The 19,599-nt window shown below is 38.4% G+C and overlaps 2 protein-coding genes across 9 annotated transcripts in view; one reads left to right on the forward strand and one right to left on the reverse strand.

The window, feature by feature from the left end:
* The window catches only part of DCAF6 (DDB1 and CUL4 associated factor 6), a 132,916-nt gene extending 131,846 nt beyond the window's left edge, over positions 1-1,070 (reverse strand). For 6 of the 8 annotated variants that reach the window (XM_053605980.1, XM_053605978.1, XM_053605977.1 and 3 more), the window contains exon 1: positions 624-1,021. In XM_053605980.1, coding sequence (XP_053461955.1) covers positions 624-720 — 97 coding nt within the window. In that variant the 5' untranslated portion in view covers positions 721-1,021. Of the gene's footprint in view, positions 1-623 lie in introns of all 8 variants that reach the window. The other 2 variants (XM_053605973.1, XM_053605975.1) reach the window with 2 other exon arrangements.
* Positions 1,071-1,499: 429 nt separating this feature from the next.
* MPC2 (mitochondrial pyruvate carrier 2) lies at positions 1,500-19,333 on the forward strand. The gene is made up of 5 exons (XM_053605987.1): positions 1,500-1,896; positions 10,335-10,375; positions 16,251-16,335; positions 16,858-16,969; positions 19,029-19,333. The coding sequence occupies exons 1-5, from the start codon at positions 1,788-1,790 to the stop codon at positions 19,063-19,065; spliced, it is 384 nt and encodes a 127-aa protein (XP_053461962.1). The 5' UTR covers positions 1,500-1,787; the 3' UTR covers positions 19,066-19,333.
* Positions 19,334-19,599: the final 266 nt, after the last annotated feature.

Consider the following 19,599-nt stretch of genomic DNA (forward strand, 5'->3'; position numbering starts at 1 on the left):
CTAAGAAACAGTAAACGCCAAGTGTGTTTTCAGGGGGTGGGAATAGGAACGCGAAACCCTACACCACCTTGAAGCGGTCAAAACGAACTGCACAACACAGCGAACCCGGAGCGCGCGGGGGTGGGGAGAGCTCGGCTACCACTTTTAGGTGTTGGCTCAGCGCCGCACAATAGTTTACGCCGAGTCTGTTCCGAGCATGAAGTCCCTGAGGGTGATCACCGTGTTGCAGTCCACTCCTAAACCCTCCGGAGACTGAAGTGGACGGTGGTCAACAAAAACTTAGGTTCTTGGGTTGAACAGAGGAGAGAGCGCCAGAGAAGAGCGAAAGCGCTAACTTTTGCTCTAAACGCGGCAGCTCCGGAGTCTTCTCCCGAGTCCCCAACCCCTTCTCAGGCTAGTACGTTCTGCCCGGGCAAGGGCGGCGGCTGACAGCGGGCACTGGGGGCTTGGCGGTGGCAGGTACCCGGCGCAGGGTTCGGAGGGCGAAGCCCCACCCAGCACCCCAGAGTCTGGGCGCCCCTGCCGAGGCGCTGTCCCACCTCCAACAGCTCGGGCGTCGCGACCCCCCTCCCCCAACCTCTGGGCGGCGACCTCAGCGCCCCCGCCCCGGGGCCCTCGCTCACCCAGGTAGCGGCTCCGCAGCCGGGACGGGTCCTCCAGCCCGAGGGACCTCTTCCTCACGTCCCACAACAGGTGTGGGAAGGAGCCACCCCGAGACATGGCTCTGCCAGAGCCGGGGTAGTAGGGGAGACCACCGGTGGGGGAGGGGAGGAGGGGGAGGGTACACGCGGATCAACACCCGAGCCGCACCGGCACCATCCGCGCGCCGGCACTCGCGGGCGCAGCGTTAGATGGCAGTGGCGGCAGCGGCGGCGCCGCCTTGGCCCCTGAAGCCCGGCCGCACCCGGGCCGGAGCTCGCCTCATACTCTCCTCAGACTACCCAGAACATCCAGAGATCAGCAAGAGTCTCCTCCCTCAGCAACCCCTCCTACGGGAGGAGGCGGAGGCGGTCGCAACTCCTCCCTCCCCCCGTTTGGGCACCCTCCCTTCCAAGTTTTTCTCGCGAGATAATGATCACCCTGGAACTGAAGCCAGTGTGCGCTACGACTTCCCTCACCCTGGAAAAATGGTTTCAGGCCTCTGTAGCCAAATTCTTAATCTCTGTGGGTAAAAGGAGAGTAGAAAGACAAGATGCTGATGCCTGTAGTCTCTCGTTCACGAGTCTTAGTTCAAAGGAAGAAAGAGAGTTGTGCGGCGTCATCTTTAGTGGGGGCACGGAAGATCCGAAAAGCCCATTTTAACCACGGGTCTCCTTAGTCAAAATGACGGGGTACTAGATTAGGTTTGGCTTCACTTGCCCTTCTCCAACATGGCCTCTAGGGCAGGAAGGAGAAGTAGGAGGTTCCGGCTCGACCTAGTCGGCGCCTCGGGGCAAGCCAATCACGGAGGGCAACTCCGGGTGCGCAAGCGCGCTGCCAGCAGGGTTCTGGGAGGACTGGGTGAGGCAATGTCTTTGGCACCTGTTGCCATGACTCCTCCTCAGTCTCCCTTGCCAGAGGGAAGGAGGCTGGCCCGGGGCGGGTCGTCCAGGAGCCTCCGCCCCCTCAGTCTTTGCTGGGCGCGAGCTGCCTGGTGGTTCACAGGGGGACAGTCGTAGCTGCGGGAAGGGTACTCGAAGGGAGAGGCGGGGGGCAGGGGAAAGTGACTGGCTGCCCTTCGTTGTCACCCAGGGACGAGGACACAGCCACCCTTCTACCCCGCTGAGCACAATCACTCGGCGGCGGCGATGTCTGCTGCCAGCGCCCGAGGCCTGCGGGCCACCTACCACCGGCTCCTCGACAAAGTGGAACTGATGCTGCCCGAGAAATTGAGGCCGTTGTACAACCACCCAGCAGGTAATGTACCCAGAAGGGCTCCCACCGAAACCATCTAAAATGGACCTTTTAGCGGCCCACTGACAACTCTGCGGCTGGAGGCGTCCCACAGCCCCAATCCCTAACGCTCAAGTGAATCAGTCTCCGCTCCTCACCTCTCTGCATTTCACCTTCTCTCTCTCGTGCAACGTTTCTCATAAACCTCTGAATCTCAAGTCACCGCCTTTCCTGACCTTTGTTGAATTGGTCCCCTTAATGCTCGGCTCAAACCCAGACCTGGCCTCCAGATTTGACCCTTCTCAACTTCTGCGCCCATGAAAGGGTCTGAGGCCACCATGAAACGCTCATTCTCCCCTCTTCCTTCCCACGAATTGTGGTGTATTAACCCACACTGGATGGAGCGGGATAGGTGGCTTGTCGCACTGGAGAGTTTGAAGTAAAGGTCATACTTATTTAGCTCCTGCTGGCAGAGGTCTACAGATTAAGCCCTCCTTCAAACTGGATGCTTTACCCAGATTTCAGTCTCAGTATTATTCCTCATCCCATAGGCCCAGTTTGTTTTTTAAAATCTATGCTTATTTATGAAATTATTGAACAAACTATCTGGATCTTTCTGTGTGGACAGAACTGGATATAATTCTCTCTACCGCTTACATATAGTTGTGACCTTGAGCAAAATTCCTTGTCTCCACAATAGTTTCTGTAAAATGTGGTCTGCATGAGAACTAAAGATAAGATACACTTGATTCTTCATAAATGCTCAGTAAATGTTAGCTTTCTGGTCCTTCTGGAAAAACAGTGTTCTTGTAGTTGAAAAAAATAATTCTGTAAGAAACTGGAAGATTCCCAGAAGTAATAATTACTTGACTAGAGACTAAAATCAGATACATTCTGAGGTCTCTTTCAGGCATAACACTTAACAAATGAAAAAATCTATTATAAATTAGAAGATTGAAGTCCTGCCCCAAAAGTGCCCTTTTTCTCCTACATAGTTGAATCTATATTCTGCAGCTAGTATCGTTAGGAAGTTTGCCTAGTTCCCACATGCCCTCCCATTATCTGCCTTCGAAGCTCTCTGCTTAATATACTTTACTGCAATCTTGAACTCAGAAAACTGATCTTTAAGGAGAGGTTGTTATTGATAAAGTTTTAGTTTATTTGGCTTTCAGTTTTTTGGAATTGTGTTGTATTTTGTGGGAAAGATTTATATTAATCAATGGTTTTGCATACTATTTTGCATAATGGTATTTGTTATTGAATTATTCTTTCAACACTAGTCTAGATTCACATACAAGGGAGTTTTTTAAATGATATGCAAGGCAATAGTAAGAGTTGGAAACCATACATTGCTGATTCTAAATTTTTGAGATTTAACTTTATCACTGACAGATATGTCTGAACAGTAACAAGAATATGTTTTTATATAGATATAGTATTATAGTTAGAGCATTGTCTCTCTGACCTGTAGCCCAGAACTTTGAGGCTTTCATCATCCATTTGCCTGTGTGCTGTTCCTGGCACATTATGATCTACCTCTGTAGAGGAAAAATAGAGTTTTTCTAGCCAAATGTGTGTCCTAGTCAAATTCCTTAACTCCCATAAGATGTCACTCCCCCCACTCCCACCACCTGACTATAAAAGTATGTGATACTGATATTTTCTCTGTTTGGTACATAGCACTTGTTAAACTAAGTTTTCTTTTTATAGTTTAAAATTATTCATTAACTAAAATACCTCTCTTGGTCCAGGTTTAGCAACTCATTTCACATTTGAAGGTTTTTGTTTGGTTTGGTTGGGAGAAGGGGAAGTCAATATTTTAAAACCATCAGATAGTTCTGGGCAGTTGAGTAAATTAGTTACCAAGCAAGCCTACTGAAATATTGACCGTTAGCCCTAAAGGTTTAACCATTTAAGCTTGTAAAGAAACCAGAATCTAGAGGCATTACCCAGGAAACAATTTGGGTGTAGCAGAACAAAAACAATTTTAAAACAAGAAGGGAGAAGTCCACTGAAGAGTTCAAAGTACGGATGAACACCCATTCAGTCTGAGACCAAAATAATATGCTGACTTACTCTTCAGTGATAAAGGAGCTTCATGCAGGGATAAAAAATAAACTTAGTAATTGATACTGCTTATGAGCCAGACACTTTATGTATGATAAAGAAAAATGAACCAGACGTTAGAAGTCTGAGAAGCTCAACCTAGGTTAAATTACCAGAGAATTTGAAAAGATTGCTTTATAGGATCAGTCCATTATGATATCAGACTCAGGGGAAGAGTGCCATGGTCTAAGAGTGGAGGAACTAAAGAATGAAAATCTAGTACAGCTTCCTGGTTTAACCTCATGTCCCTAGAAATAAGTAAATAGCAAATTCCAGGGTTGAGGATGAAGCATTGTCAATGCAAATCTGGATCAGACATAAAGTTTGAGTATTTTTGATTAGTATCTATATGAGTCGTATTTAATCCAACACAGTTCTATTGGCAAATATTTATTATTTGTCAAGGAAGATTACGAAACAGGCATTGTCTTCAAGGAAGTTACTCTCTGATGAAAGTGACAGATGCATAATCATTTTAACTAGTTAAGAAAACTATAGAAGAATATACATACAGGCTGCTTTAGTAGTTCAGAGAAGGAACATTTAGCCTAACATGAAAAATTTTTTTTTGTGTTTTTTTATTGTTGTTGCAGTTTGGCCGGGGCCAGGTTTGAACCGGCCACCCTGGGTATATGGGGCTGGCACCCTACTCCTTGAGCCACAGGTGCCACCCTAACATGAAAATTTTTAAAAAGGCTTCTTCGAAGAAATGAAACCTAAGACAAGTTTTTGAAGGATAGAAGTTAGATGAAGACAAGGCAAACTTTTCAGAGGGGACAGCTTAAACTAAAGGGTAGAGTCATAAAAGAATGAAACTAGTTGAATGAATGCCTAGATTATCAATCTCCCTAGGCCAGAGTTTCCTACTCTTTTAGTGTTGACATTTTGGGGCTGATTCTTGCTGGGAGCGGCTGTCTTGGGCATCCAAGAGTGTTGACACCATCTCAGGTCTCTACCCACTAGATGGCAATAGCAGCAGCATTACCACTCCTGTCACCTTGGTGGCAGCTAAAAATGTCCCCAGGAGGCAAAATCACCCCTGGTGGAGAACCACTCGGCTAAAATTTAGTTAAATTAGTATTAGAAATTTATATTTTGAAAATCAATGGCTTCATGTTTTATTTTTTCTTAGCAAAAATTTCTTTGGAAATTCCAATTTAGGCTTAACCAAAGAAAAAAGAAAAGTATTTCTATATCTTATTCAGGATAGAAGGGGATGTGGCTAGAGCTGCACATGTAATGGTGGTTGTGATCAGAACAACACAGAGTTCAGGAATTGGATAAAAGATTTAAGTACAGTTACCTAGAAACTGAATATTGATAGGTTTTCCACTCACTCATAAAAGCAAAAATTTAAAACATCAAAATTTAAAACTTCTTGAAAGTTTTAATTCTACCAGCAACTATTACAGCACTGTCTCCAGATTTGTTCCAGAACTTAAAATATGGAAAATTTGAAGGTACACAGAAAAACATGAAAATGATTAGAGATCAGATATACGTGAGAAATACTAAAATTAGCTTTGTAATTGCTTAGACCTACAAAGAAAGACAGGGTCTGTGCTATTATCTTCCAGTGTTTGAAGAATTATTCTACATTTAATATCCAGCTCCTTTGAAGAAGAAGAAGAGAAAATAAGGCTTAGATTGGAGAAGGACTTTAGGATTGAATTAAAAAATCAGCAAACATACTTAAAAACTCTTAAAAGTATAAGCCAGACTTATCAATATTTAAGAAGCAGGCTAATTTTAAAATCAAACCAGAAAAAGTTGTTTGAAATCAAACTTACTATTTTAAAGTATTTTAAAAGTTATTTGCATATGTGTATATACACACACATGTGATAGGGTAATATACTTCAATTATTATAAACTATTTCCAATGGTACTAGCTAACTTGCCTTTTTTTTTTTTTTCCTGAAACAGAGTCTCACTCTGTTGCCCTGGGGATGAGTGCCGTGGCATCATCACAACTCACAGAGCTCAAGAGATCCTCTTGCCTTAGCCTCCTGAGTAGCTGGGACTACATGTGCTGCCAGGACACCCGGCTAGTTTTTCTTTTTCTTTTTTTTTTGAAACAGAGTCTCAAGCTGTCGCCCAGGGTTGAGTGCTATGGCATCACAGCTCACAGCAACCTCAAACTCTTGGGCTTAAGCGATCCTCTTGCCTCAGCCTGCCAAGTAGCTGGGACTACAGGTGCCCACCACAATGTCTGGCTTTGTTGTTGTTGTTGTCATTGTTGTTTAGGTGGGCTGGGCTGGGTTTGAACCCGCCAGCCCTAGGGTATGTGGCCAACACCCTACCCACTGAGCTACGGCACCACCCCAAACTTGCCTTTTTATTTAACATTCTATTAGGTTGTAGGGGTACAAGTATGAATAATATTTAGCTGCTAGCCTCAAGGAAGTTGTGATCTTGATAAGTAAGTAGTTATACAACTAACTATAGTAGAATATTTAAATTGTACTGTGGTAGGTTTAAAATCACATCGTATTAAAATCATATTAACGTAATAAATTTTACTGAAGAAGAATGTGAATTAGTTTGAGAGGAGTAAACTATATCAAGGATTATATTAAATTATAGAAGAATAGTCCATACGTATGTAACATTTGCTATCATTTGATGCTAAGGGCTAGTAGTTGTTTACACTGTGTGTAATACTTTTCTAGAAGAGCTTAATAAGCAAAAGTAATGGAGGATACACCTGCCATTGTAACATTTTTCAAATTATTCTGCTTAATGTAAGATTGATCAACTACTTTTGAAGGTGCACAGAAAAACAGGAAAATAGTTCAGCCAAATTCAGTATTTCAGCCAAATGAACAAAAAAGGAGTATTATTACTGGGTTCATTTTCATTCACAGTAAGAATATTACCAAAATGTAGAACTCACATGGCTTTGATGAAAGTACTTGAGACTTAAGTTTTCCTAAAATGCTTTTATATGCCTTCCAGATATGATTTTACCTAAATAGCTTTTTTGTTGTTAGGTCATTAAAACCCAGCCCTGTGTTTTATTTGCCAACATAATCCCCAGTACCTGGTACACTGTAAAAGTATGCAGTAATTATTATAGGTGAATGGGAGAGTGATGGTCTTGACTGTAGCAAACTAGACCCAAAGTGCATCTCACTCTTTACCTATTTAGTGCTTTTTCTACTTTTCTTTCTTTCCTTTTTTTTTTAGAGACAGAGTCTCACTTTTTATCATCCTCGGTAGAGTCCTGTGGCGTCACAGCTCACAGCAACCTCCAACTCCTGGGCTTACACAATTCTCTTGCCTCAGCCTCCTGAGTAGCTGGGACTACAGGCACCCACCACAACACCTGGCTATTTGTTTGTTGCACTTTGGCCGGGGCCGGGTTCAAACCTGCCACCCTCTGTATATGGGGCCAGTGCCCTACCCACTGAGCCACAGGCGCCACCCTTTTGTTTTGTTTCTAATAATAGATTTAACTCAATTTTACCTTTCTAAATAATAGATTTAACTCAATATTATGTAACCATATGTGAACAGAAATATTCCTTGTTGTTAATGAGAGTGAATACTCGCCTATAATTGGGAGGTGAAAAGAAGTAAAATGTGTTATACTTTGGTGATTTTAGATGTAATTTTTATAACATAAAGAATTATTCTTGCAAAGAAAAATGGAATATTGAGGCAACAATAATCATGAATATAATAGGATTTTAAACTTTTTGAATTTGCTTCTAAATCACTGCTGTCTTATATAAAGTTACTTAATTTGTGTGTTATGAAATAATTGTATTTTGTTAAGCCAGTGTGTAACAACATAAACAACATACTAAATGCTCTGTTGAATTTAGCGTGCTTAATTACTTTTTTTTTTTTTTACAGTTTTTGGCCGGAGCTGGGCTTGAACCCGCCACCTCCGGTATATGGCGCCCTACTCCTTTGAGCCACAGGCGCTGCTCTTAATTACATTTTTAATTCACCTGGACAAAGTCTCTTTCCTCTCACTGTATCCCTTTAAGGTCACTAGTTTAAGAATTAGAAAATTTAAGTTCCAGCCACAATCTGCTGTCTTCTAGCCATATTGCTTGAATAGGTCATAAAGCTTCATTGATAAAATGAAAGATTTGGATTAGATGATCTCTTGAGTTTCCTTCCAGCTCTGAAACATAATGCTTCTCAAATTCTCGGTTATTTAGGAAACCAGAATTGTTTTCAATACTTCAAATGTTTAACATTTTACACAAAGCAGATGGGTACCAGGATGACTAAAACGAGTTCTCTGCTATTAAAAACTTACAAATCTAGTCTTTCTTCTTTCTCCTATGAGCTTTAAAGTTAGATTCATTAATTTTTTTTACTAGAATATGTAAATTTTTATAAGAACGGTTACTAGAATATTATGGTGAAGTGTCATTTGTAGCTACAAACATTAACAAAATTAGTGAATAAACACATATCCACTGAAGCTCTCATATCAATAACATTCCATAATTTGCATTTTCCTTGACTTGACATGTTTGACTGAACTAACTTGAAGTTTCACTTTTAAGGCAAAGCATTGGGAATAGTTTCCAAAATCATTTTCATTATATTTTAATTTTTTAAATGTCACAAAAATACAAATAATCGACAAGAACATCATAACAACTTGTGTGAAAGATTAATACAGGTTGACCCTTGAACAACCTGGGAGTCAGGGCCCTGACCCCCTTAAAGTTAAGTATCCCAGTATAACTTTGAACTCCTGAAACATTTTACTAATAATCTACTGTTGACCAGATGCCTTACTGGTAATATAACCCAACGATTAACACATATTTTATATATGTATTGTATACTATATTTTTACAATGAAGGAAGCTAAAGAAAAGAAAATGTTACTAAGAAAACCATAAGGGGCTGGGCGTGGTGGCTTATGCCTGTAATTTTATCACTCTGGGAGGCCAGGAAAGATAGATTGCTTGAGCTCGGGAGTTCCACACCAGCCTGAGCAAGAGTGAGACCAAAATAAGTAAGCAAGGAGACAGTTATGTTAATCAGTTAGATGTAAGCATTCCACATTGTATATCAAATCAGCACATTGTACCCCATACATGCATTAATGTACACAGTTATGATTTAATAAGGAATAAAAAAAATAAAAGGAAAAAGAAAAATTAGCCAGGTGTGGTAGTGGGCACCTGTAGTCTCAGCTACTCAGGAGGCTGAGGCAAGAGGATTGCTTGAGTCCAGTAGTTCCACGTTCCTGTGAGCTATGACACTATGGTACTCTACATGGGGTGATAGCGTGAGACTGTCTCAAAAGCAAGGAAGAAATAAGGGAGGGAGGGAAGGAGAGGAAAGGAAAAAGGGAGAGAAGGAAGGAAGGGAAGGGGAAAAGCAAGCAAGCAAGAAGGAAGGAAAGGAAGAAAGGAAAGAAAGAAAACCATAAGGAAGAAAAAACATTTGCAATTTTGTATTTATTGATATCATCAGTTTACGTTATCTGCATACAAGATGAATTAATTGGTCTATCTGAAATGTTAGGCATCTGCAGCTGCAGATCTCAATGTATGGTGCATAGCAAGCAATTCAGTCTTTTCCTGTGATGTCACAACTCTTCTCTGCTTTGGAGGTGCACTTTTCATCATAACTAGTGACAATTCATATGAGTCCCAGCGTGTTATTCAAAGTTTACAGCATTGCACTAAACATGTAAAATACACAAGGAAGATGAGGGATCACTTTTTACTGCAATACACAATTTTGCTGGTGAGACAAACGGCTCATGCTGAGATGATTAGGGTCAGACATGTTTTAAGTGGATATTTGCAACAGTTGAGCTATGGTAATAGAGGAGGTAGCTATGAAGTTACTACAGTAGTATACTATGGACTACAGTAAATTTTATGCATTTATGATTCTCTCAACAGTGAATGGCATCATGTATGGTCTATAAATGTGTGCATAAAAATTTTTACTTTTTATAATGCATTAGTGTTTATCTCATGGTAGCAAATGATAAAATAGACTAGTATCTATCTAAATTTTATGCACTCATGACATACCTAACTTTTTCTTGATTTTCTATGCCATGCGGTTCATCTGTAAGTTTTTTCAAACTGTCACAAATCTCCAAAATGTTTTCCAATGTATTTTTTGAAAAGAATCCACTTGTAAGTAGACCTTAGCAGTTCAGACTCATGTTGTTCAAGAGTCAATTTGAAAAACAGTACTATGGTCTTTCTAACTGTTAAATACAAAGAATACAGAAAGCATAGTTAAAATGGTTAGAAATAAATTGGTAAATATTTGAGTTTTTTAAATTTGAAGATGGCTGTTAAAGGACATGTATAAAATGTTTTGTTCCTGAATTTTTCTTTTTTTTTTTTTTTCAGGCCCCAAAACAGTTTTTTTCTGGGCTCCAATTATGAAATGGGTAAGTCACTGAGTTTTTGCAAAAACTATGAAGAAAAATGTTTTAATAGGAACTTACTAATTTGAAGTAACTTTTTATGGAGGATGTACTTTAAAGTAGTCTTGGTATGCCTTTAAATCATTTCATGGTAAATATTCTCAGAGGTATCATTTTGCTACATAAAACACATTACCTACTTTAGTTTTTCTGAACTCTACAGATAAGAGGCCTTCTAGGAATGTATTTGCTATTAAACAACTTAGAATTATCAACCCTAAAGATATAAAATTTCATTCCAAAATTATACAACTAAGTAAAACAGTTAAACCCTCAAATTAATTTTTATTATTAAGTAAAACAGTAGTTAAACCCTCAAATTAATTTTTATTATTAATTTAATATGAGAATGGAAGGTTCTGACACTAAGTATAGTTGAGGAAAGTCTCAAAATGTAACGGATTTATCCAACTATTAGCGTCTGGTGAATGACAAAATCTAGGCCCAATACTTTCATCCTTCCCCAGAGTTTCCTTTCCTAAAGTTCTCATTTAGCTGAAAAGAAATATATGTGGCTGTTTTGAAATCATTGATTTTATGTTGAAAAAGCCAGCTTTGCTTCTCAAAGTGTCTGTCTTTAATCCCTGGACCTGCAGTGGCATTATCTGAGAACTTGTTAGAAATGTCTTAAGGCCTGTCACAGATCTACTAAATCTGAAACTCTAAGGGTGAGCTCAGCAGGTTGTGTTTTAATAAGTGTTACAGGCTGAGGTAGGAGGATGGCTTGAGCCCAGAAATCTGAGGTTGCAGTGAGTTATGAGGAGACCACCATACTCTAGCCCAGGTGACAGAGTGAGACCCTGTCTTTAAAAAAAAAAAAAAAAAGAGAAGAAAAAAGGTGATACGATTAAAATAGATAGTGGCTTAGGAGCTATGTATTACAGAGAACTAGTGAGCAGTTTTTTTTTTATATATATTTATATATTGAGGAAGGGTCTTAAAAGTCTCTGTACTAATGGACAGTATATTACTATTTCCTTTCTCTTCTCTCCCTACCTACACTTAAAATTATATAGTAATTATATATTTGTAATATAGAATTGATTACTGAAGTACTGTTTCTATCACCATTATTAAAAGAGTTAGAGTGATTTCATTTATTTATAATAAATTTAGGGGTCTCTTTGACCTAAAATTTTATAGAAGTTTATTGATTTTTATCAATAGTTTTGTTGTTTATTTGATTTGGTCCATCAGTGTTTTGAGGTATTAACAGTATTGTATACTCATAAGTGGTATCTTAACTGTGTCTGTCTCCATTGGAAACATCTATTTTAAGTTTATGTTGAAATCATACATAGTCTCCTGATGAGATCATAGCATTGGAAACTTCTGTCTTGCTCTCTGGTGGAGAGACTTCTTTGTTAGATATTACAAACCTATTAAAGTGTTTTCTTAACCCAGAATATTTGATAATTAGTCTGTGGTAGTCTATACATGACTTATAGGAGTTGTTACTATAAACCACACATGGATTTTTGTTTTTTGTTTTTTGTGAGACAGGGTCTCTATCATCAGGGCTAGAGTACAGTGGTTTCATCATAGCTCACTGCAGCCTCCAACTACTATGCTCAAGCGATCTTCCTGTCTCAGCCTCTTGAGTAGCAGGCTCACTCTGCCCCATACCCAGCTAATTTTTTTTTTTTTTGTAGATACAGGGTCTCTGTGTTGCCCAGGCTGATCTCTAATTCCTGGCCTCAAGCTGTCCTCCCACCTCAGTGTTCTAAAATTCTAGGATACAGGCATGAGCCACCTCACCTGGCAAGCCACCTGTTCAGACCATACTTCTGTAGACATTTAACTGTAGTGGAGTTATTAGCCACTTTAAAAAGGTTGAAACCAAATGATACAGGCAGTCCTTGGGTTACAAACAAGATGGGTTCTGTGGGTTTGTTCTTAAGTTGAATTTGTTTGTAAGTTAGAATAGATACATTTACCTATTACCAATAGTAGCCTCTGTTCATAAGTATAAGTTATACATTAGTCAGATGTTTGTTAATTCAAGGACTGCCTGTAATCCTAAAACACAGTACCTATGTACCTTAAATATTTTATTTTAACCTAAAGAAAATCTATTCATTTGACAATTTTTGCTGGGGCCGGGCTCCAACCCACCACCCCCAGTATATGGGGCAGGCCCCTTATTCCTTGACAGGTGCCACCCTATCTAAAACTTTTATTTACATGTGGATTCACTGATTTTTGAGTTGTGCATTTTTCTATCTCGGATAATTACACCTTAACATATCCAGTATAATATCCACTTTAGTTTTCTTTAAAGCAGACTAAGTTTGTGGACACTTTGAAACAGTATGAAAACACAAACTAGTTAGATTTTTTTGTGGCTTTTTCCCCAGTCTTTTTACATGTGTGTTGTTCACGCCTAATTTGACAGCAGGTTTTAACAACTTGTCTTTATTTAAACTTTCCCAGTCACTTAAGTTTTCATAGAAAAAGAGTTTTCAGCCCTCTTTTTGTATTTCATCTGTTTACTTAACAGTTTTATTCAATTCTGTAAATTACATTAACAGGTAAAACTGATATAAACAGGTTTGGAGACAAACACAGTGGATTGGTAAAAATACCACTCATCTGATAGAAACAAAAATGCCTGAATGCAATAGAGAACACTAGCCATACGTATTCAGCATGCCATAGGCATCTGTTGGCGTGTTTAGAGATCATCGACTGACCTAGGAGAAACTATTATGCAAAGATCAGTTAAAAGAGCTTTTCTTTTTGTTCAGTCTTTTTGCACAACAGTGTTACCACTTAGCTCTTGTATACCATTTGGCATAGTTAATTTTTCTCTTTTCTCTTCTCCTTAGGAATAAGTCAAACTATTTCAAAGTTGTCCAGGCAGATTTTTTTATACCCATTTGTTTTTCCACCTGGAACTACTTATATAGATTAATTCACAGTTTAAAATCCTGAGGACTCTGCTATCTCTAAGCATTTTGGAATTGGAATATTCCATGGTGACATTTCATTTTTTAACACTCCTGTCTAAAAGTAATAAGGGAGCTAACTTGAGTCTACTAGATGCCAAGTTGTTGTATTAGGTTGTGTAATAGGTTATCTCATGTTTAATCAGAGAAATAAACATTATCACTATCTTCCAGGGAAGGGTACTGAGGTTCAGAGAACTAGATGACTACATATACTATTGTTAGTAAGTGGCACAATCAGATTTGAACCTCTGGGTGTGTTTGGCTCCAAAACCTATGCTCTTAAACACTTACGTTAGCACCTTTAAGTAGCCACTGTGGATTCATCTAAAACTGACACTTTCTTAGTTATGTTAGGGAGTATTTTATAGAATCTTGTGATATACTCTAAGCACTTTCTGAATCTACAATTCTATTATTTGACTGAAGTTCAGAATAAAGGTGAAAAAGAACATGTAAGTAAACCTTCTGCCCTCATCCTACTAGTAATGCTGGAAAGGGTATAGATACAGAGTAACATTTATCTCCGCTGCTCCAAAGATGTTGGCTACTTTTATTTTTGTTTTATACATAATATTTTCAGGCCGTGTTCTAAATACTTTCAATGTATCTCATTTGGTCATTATGTCACTCTTGGAAGGGTAGATACTAATATTCTCATTTTACTGACAAAGAATTTTAAGACAGGTATATAACTTGATCAGAGTCACACAGCTACTTAATAACAAATAGCAGAAATTAGATTCATGATGAGATTCTGTAAAACAATTTACATTAAGTTTAGAATGATATTAAAGTAGAAAGAAGTTTTTTTAGAAACACAGGAAAAGGATATCAAGATTTTTGTGGAGAGAACAATTACTAACATATCCCAGAAAAATAAAATGTATACTGAGAGCATAAACAATCATGACTGAATAGATGTATACTAACTAGAATCATGACTAGAATATAGCTCATAGTCTTCACAGATCTATTCAGTCTGCCGCAGTGCAATGCTTGGATGCAGTAGAAGAATAGTGGAGTCAGTTCCTTCCTTCCCTATACAGTTTTCCACCCTGCAGAAGAAATAAAACAGATATAGAACAGAGAAAATGTGCATTGGGCCTGAGGGAGGATAAAGAAGTGACAATTGGGAAGGCATTTGGGAAGAAAATCAGAGGACTGTGGGTAAATGTTAATAAGAAGAAAGGTAGTTAACAGGCACAATGTAAGGGTATGTGGCATACCTCCTGGGGGAGGGGCACAACTACAGCTTAGACCTTACCTAAGAAATGCAAACAATGTAACCTAATCATCTGTATCCTCATATTAATCTGAAATAAAAAATTAAAAAGAAGAAGAAAGGGCTTAGCGCCTGTGGCTCAAGCGGCTAAGGTGCCAGCCACATACACCTTAGCTGGCGGGTTCAAATCCAGCCCGGGCCCACCAAACAATGATGGTTGCAACCAAAAAATAGCCAGGCATTGTGGCAGGCGCCTGTAGTTCCACCTACTTGGGAGGTGGAGGCAGGAGAATCACTTGAGCACAGGAGTTGGAGGTTGCTGTGAGCTGTGATGCCATGGCACTCTACCCAGGGTGACAGCTTGAGACTCTGTCTCAAAAAAGAAGAAGAAGAAAAGTTGTATTGGCGATTATTTACCTCTTATTGTACCCTTGTATTTAACCATTTACCCCTTTTAAACTAGAATCATTGGTTTCTTGAATTCATTCATTCAAAACCATCTGTACTTGTTCTAAATGTATATATAAATTCATAAATATATGTGTATTCTATTTAGGAACAAAATTCTTTGCTGATGTATATTTTCCATACAAGAATATCTTTTAGAAAGTCAGTAAAAACCTGAAAATAATTTCTCAAAAACATATTCTCTAATGACATATCTAACATTCGCTATATAATACTTAAAGATAAGGCAGGTATGAGGAAAGGATGTGAAGCAAATTTGGCAGAATCTCACTAACTGTTGACTCTGGGTGATAACTATGTGGACCTTTTTTGTACTATTCCTTCTTATTTTGTGTAGGTTTGAATTTTTATTAATGAACAGCATCTTACATATTCTTTGATAAACTAGCATAACTATATTTTAGTGATAGTAAGATATGAATGGGCTAATTCTATAAAAGAAAATGTTAAAAAAACATTGACAAAGAAGTGACTTTGGCATTAAAGAAAAATGATCTACCCAAACCCTAAAATTATAAGAGTTTTTCCAGTAATTCCACTTCTAAAAAAGAATAACATTGACAGAAAACATTAAAGGAGGAATCTATATAAGTGACCTTAAATAGCTTTCAGACACCCTTCCAATGGTTTTCAACATGTATAAAGAAAAGAACATAAGTATCACTCGTAGACCCCCAAAATTGATTTTCAAATATATAAGCCTGCTTAGTAATTATTAGCAAAGTAAAACTTAGCTCAAAATCAGTTTTTAGGCTCTCCGCCCATATCTCAGTGGTTAGGGCGCCAGCCACATACACCAGAGCTAGAACCTGTCCCAGGCCTGCTGAACAAGGACAACTGCAACAAAATAACAGCCGGGCACTGTGGCGGGCGCCTGTAGTCCCAGCTGCTTGGGAGGCGGAGGCAAGAGAATCGCTTAAGCCCAAGAGTTTAAGGTTGCTGTGAGCTCTGACCCTATGGCACTCTACCGAGGGCGACATAATAAAACTCTGTCTCAAAAAAAAAAAAAAAAATCATTTTTTAATTCATTGTCACTTTTTGTTCTGATTACATTTTCTTAATACATAGAAGATGAAATTATATCCGCTTTTGTATGGAAATCTCAGAAATGTTTTGGTTTGATTTAAAGTTAAAAAGCATTACTCACGCTCATGATGCTTTTTTTCTTTCTTTATGTTGTGTTAATATGTATTCCCAGGGATTGGTGTGTGCTGGATTGGCTGATATGGCCAGACCTGCAGAAAAACTCAGCACAGCTCAGTCTGCTGTTTTGATGGCTACAGGTACACTAAATGAGTATCTTCTGTGTTTCATATGGAACATAAATGACTTTTGTTTTATTTCAGTTCATTTAATAGTTTAGTATTTGAAGCACAACACACACAAAGGACATACCACAGTGTTATATCTGAGTGTTTGAAGCACACACATACACACACGAAGGTATAACACAGTGTTGTATCTGAGAAGTTATTAAATTATGGATGGAGAGGACAGAGAAAGAACAAATATTGAATTTTTGTTTTTCAGATTTATGCCATTGATATATTTTTATAAGTAGGGGGGAAAGTTACAGTTAATATTCACTTGCCTTAGAAAGATTCCCCTTTAATGTAGTAATTGAGTATTTTGTGTAGCACTGAGTTACAGAAACTTTTTAAAGATTAAGGCTACAACATTTCTTTGTCCTTCATCTTACATTATTGTTGTCATAGTCTTTGTAATTACTTTACTAAATATTAAATGTTCAGATAAGTTATTGCAGCAGTACCTGTGCTTTAAAAAAAAATACTTTGTTTCAACAGGGTTTATTTGGTCAAGATACTCACTTGTAATTATTCCAAAAAACTGGAGTCTGTTTGCTGTTAATTTCTTTGTGGGGGCAGCAGGAGCCTCTCAACTTTTTCGAATTTGGAGGTAAGCCTACCAAGGTTATACAAAGCAATCTGCTTCAGAAGCTACTTAGACAGCAATACTTCTTTGAAAAAAAAATTCACAAATAATGTTAAGACAGGAATGTGCTAAAGTAGAAATTTAACATTTGTAGAGAAGTCTGGGTGGGGAGGGTTGTAAATAAGTTAAAAGCAGTTAAGCAGTATGTTACCTAGAGTTTGAATCTAACTGTGCATTGTTTAGATGGATATCCCTTTCACAAAGTGTCTTTTATTAAGACAACAGGTACTATTCATGATTTATTAAATAATGTTCTACATGAACCTTTTATTACTCACTTTCAATTGTATATAATAAAGTAGGAGTTAAGTGTATGGTTAGGTAGTATTAGAAATAAGTGAGGTAATTGGTTTCATTGGAAAGTGTTTCATGAGCACTGGAACTTTTTAAAAAACCTACTCAATATTTAACATTATTTTTTAATGAATAATGGTTATAATATGACCAAATATTTGAAATCAAGATCTTTTGAGAAATCCAGGGGGTATGGTTAGCTTCATGGAATAAGTTCCTTCTTGTGCTTACACTATTCTCTTATAAACTAGCAAGAATAGTAAATAAAGACTGGGTGTTGTAGAAAGGAAAGACTGTGGCTCTGTGCTTACTTCTTTGGATTGTGAATTGAGAAAATGGTCCTTAGCTTCAATAAACTTAAATGTTTATTAAATTAATAACCCTGATTAACCCAGTAGCCATCACAGAAGTGTGTTTTACTTTTAATGATTAGATAGGAGCCCATTACCTATTAATTTTATTCTTAGAAAAGGTGCTTTGTAAGTATAAAGTAAAAAATTCTAGAGGCCCACATTTTGCTAACTTTTATTCATGTGATCACATTTGTCAAACTTTTATATAGGTCAAGAATGAAAATATTCATTAAAATAATACGTTTGCACAGGAAACTATGTCTTTTAAGCTGTTAAAAATTTTTGGTACTGGCTTGGCACCTGTAGCATAGTGGTTATGGCGCCGGCCATATACACCCAGGCTGGTGGGTTTGAACCTGGCCCAGGCCAACTAAACAACAATGACAACTGCAATAAAAAAATAGCCGGGCCTAGCTACTTGGGAGGCTGAGGCAAGAGAATTGCTTAAGCCTAAGAGTTTGAGGTTGCTGTGAGCTGTGACACGATGACACTCTACGGAGCTCAACATAGTGAAACTGTCTGGAAAAAAAAAAAAATTTTTTTTTTTGGTACTTGGGAACCAGGCACAGGGGTTCACACCTGTAATCCAGTGTCTCAGGAGACTGAGACCTGAGGATCACTTGAAACTAAATTTGAGACCAGCCTGGGCAACATAGCAAGCAAGACCTTGTCTCTAAAAATATTTTTTAGATTAGCTGGGCATGGGCAGCGCCTGTGGCTCAGTGGTCAGGGTGCCGGCCCCATATAATGAGGGTGACATGTTCAAACCCGGCCCTGGTCAAACTGCAACAGAAAAATTGCTGGGCGTTGTGGTGGGTGCCTATAGGCCTAGCTACTCAGGAGACCTGAGTCAAGGTAATCGTCTAAGCCCAGGAGTTGGAGGTTGCTGTCAGCTGTGTGACGCCATGGCACTCTACTATGGGGGATAAAGTGAAACTGTCTCTACAAAAAAAAAAAAAAAATTAGCTGGGCATGGTGGCACATGCCTGTAGTTCAAGCTACTCAGGAGACTGAGGTAAGAGGATCCTTACCTCTTACTAAGAGGATCCCCTTAGTCTAGGAGTTTGAGGTTGTGGTAAGCTATAATCATGCCACTGCATTACAGCCTAGACAACAGAGTGAGACTCTGACTCTAAAATAAACAAATTTTGTCAGTTGGGATCTTGTTTATCTAAAATAATAAACCAGATGCAGATGAACTCTTTGGGTCACTTTCCTTTCTGCGTATTATATCTATAAGCCCCTGAAAAGATTATGACTATATAGCTACCAAACAATTAGGAAAAAAAGGAATGAGATATGCTTCCCATTCTCACCTTGCCATAAATATTATCTGTCATTATTAATGATTATTTTTCTTTCTGTTTTCTTTATAGATATAACCAAGAACTAAAAGCTAAAGCAAACCAATAAAAGAATTCCTGATCACCTGAACATTCTAGATGTGAACAAACCACTGGGACCTAGTTTATTGTTTGATTATTGATAAGGCAATGTTAACTATGGTAACATTTGGAAAGCACCAAAAAAATCTAACTGTAACTTATAGCTAGTGCTTGATACAACAGAAAAATAAAGTGAACTTTTAATAAACAGTCTCTCTTTACATATGACTAAAAGAACTTAATATATAGATACTAGTAATATTTTTTCTACCATTTACCATTTATCATACTTGTTCATAAACACCACTGGCCTCTTTCTGTTCTAGTGAACCGAAGTGTGTATGTATAAGAGTCCATACATTCAGGTGAGTTGAAAGATTAAATAATCTGCCTACATAGTGTAAGATGGCCAAAGAGCTATAACTGAAAGGAAATATTGTTGAAGAGAGTGAGAAATGGATAATGGAATGGCTATCGATATGACCTCAAACTATTTTAAAATATTTTAACTTGCTGTGAAAAATCTTGATTTTTTTAATATATTGTAAAATTTTTGTTTACA

Source organism: Nycticebus coucang, chromosome 10, assembly GCF_027406575.1.
Source record: "Nycticebus coucang isolate mNycCou1 chromosome 10, mNycCou1.pri, whole genome shotgun sequence".
Classification (NCBI taxonomy): domain Eukaryota; kingdom Metazoa; phylum Chordata; class Mammalia; order Primates; family Lorisidae; genus Nycticebus; species Nycticebus coucang.

What these genes read in the sequence shown, in the direction of transcription:
- MPC2 (XM_053605987.1), top strand. Translation starts at nt 1,788, where the DNA reads ATGTCTGCTGCCAGCGCCCGAGGCCTGCGGGCCACCTACCACCGGCTC. An exon ending in GGGCTCCAATTATGAAATGG is followed by an intron (nt 10,376 to 16,250) that starts GTAAGTCACTGA and finishes ATGTATTCCCAG; the next exon opens with GGATTGGTGTGTGCTGGATT. An exon ending in TGCTGTTTTGATGGCTACAG is followed by an intron (nt 16,336 to 16,857) that starts GTACACTAAATG and finishes TTGTTTCAACAG; the next exon opens with GGTTTATTTGGTCAAGATAC.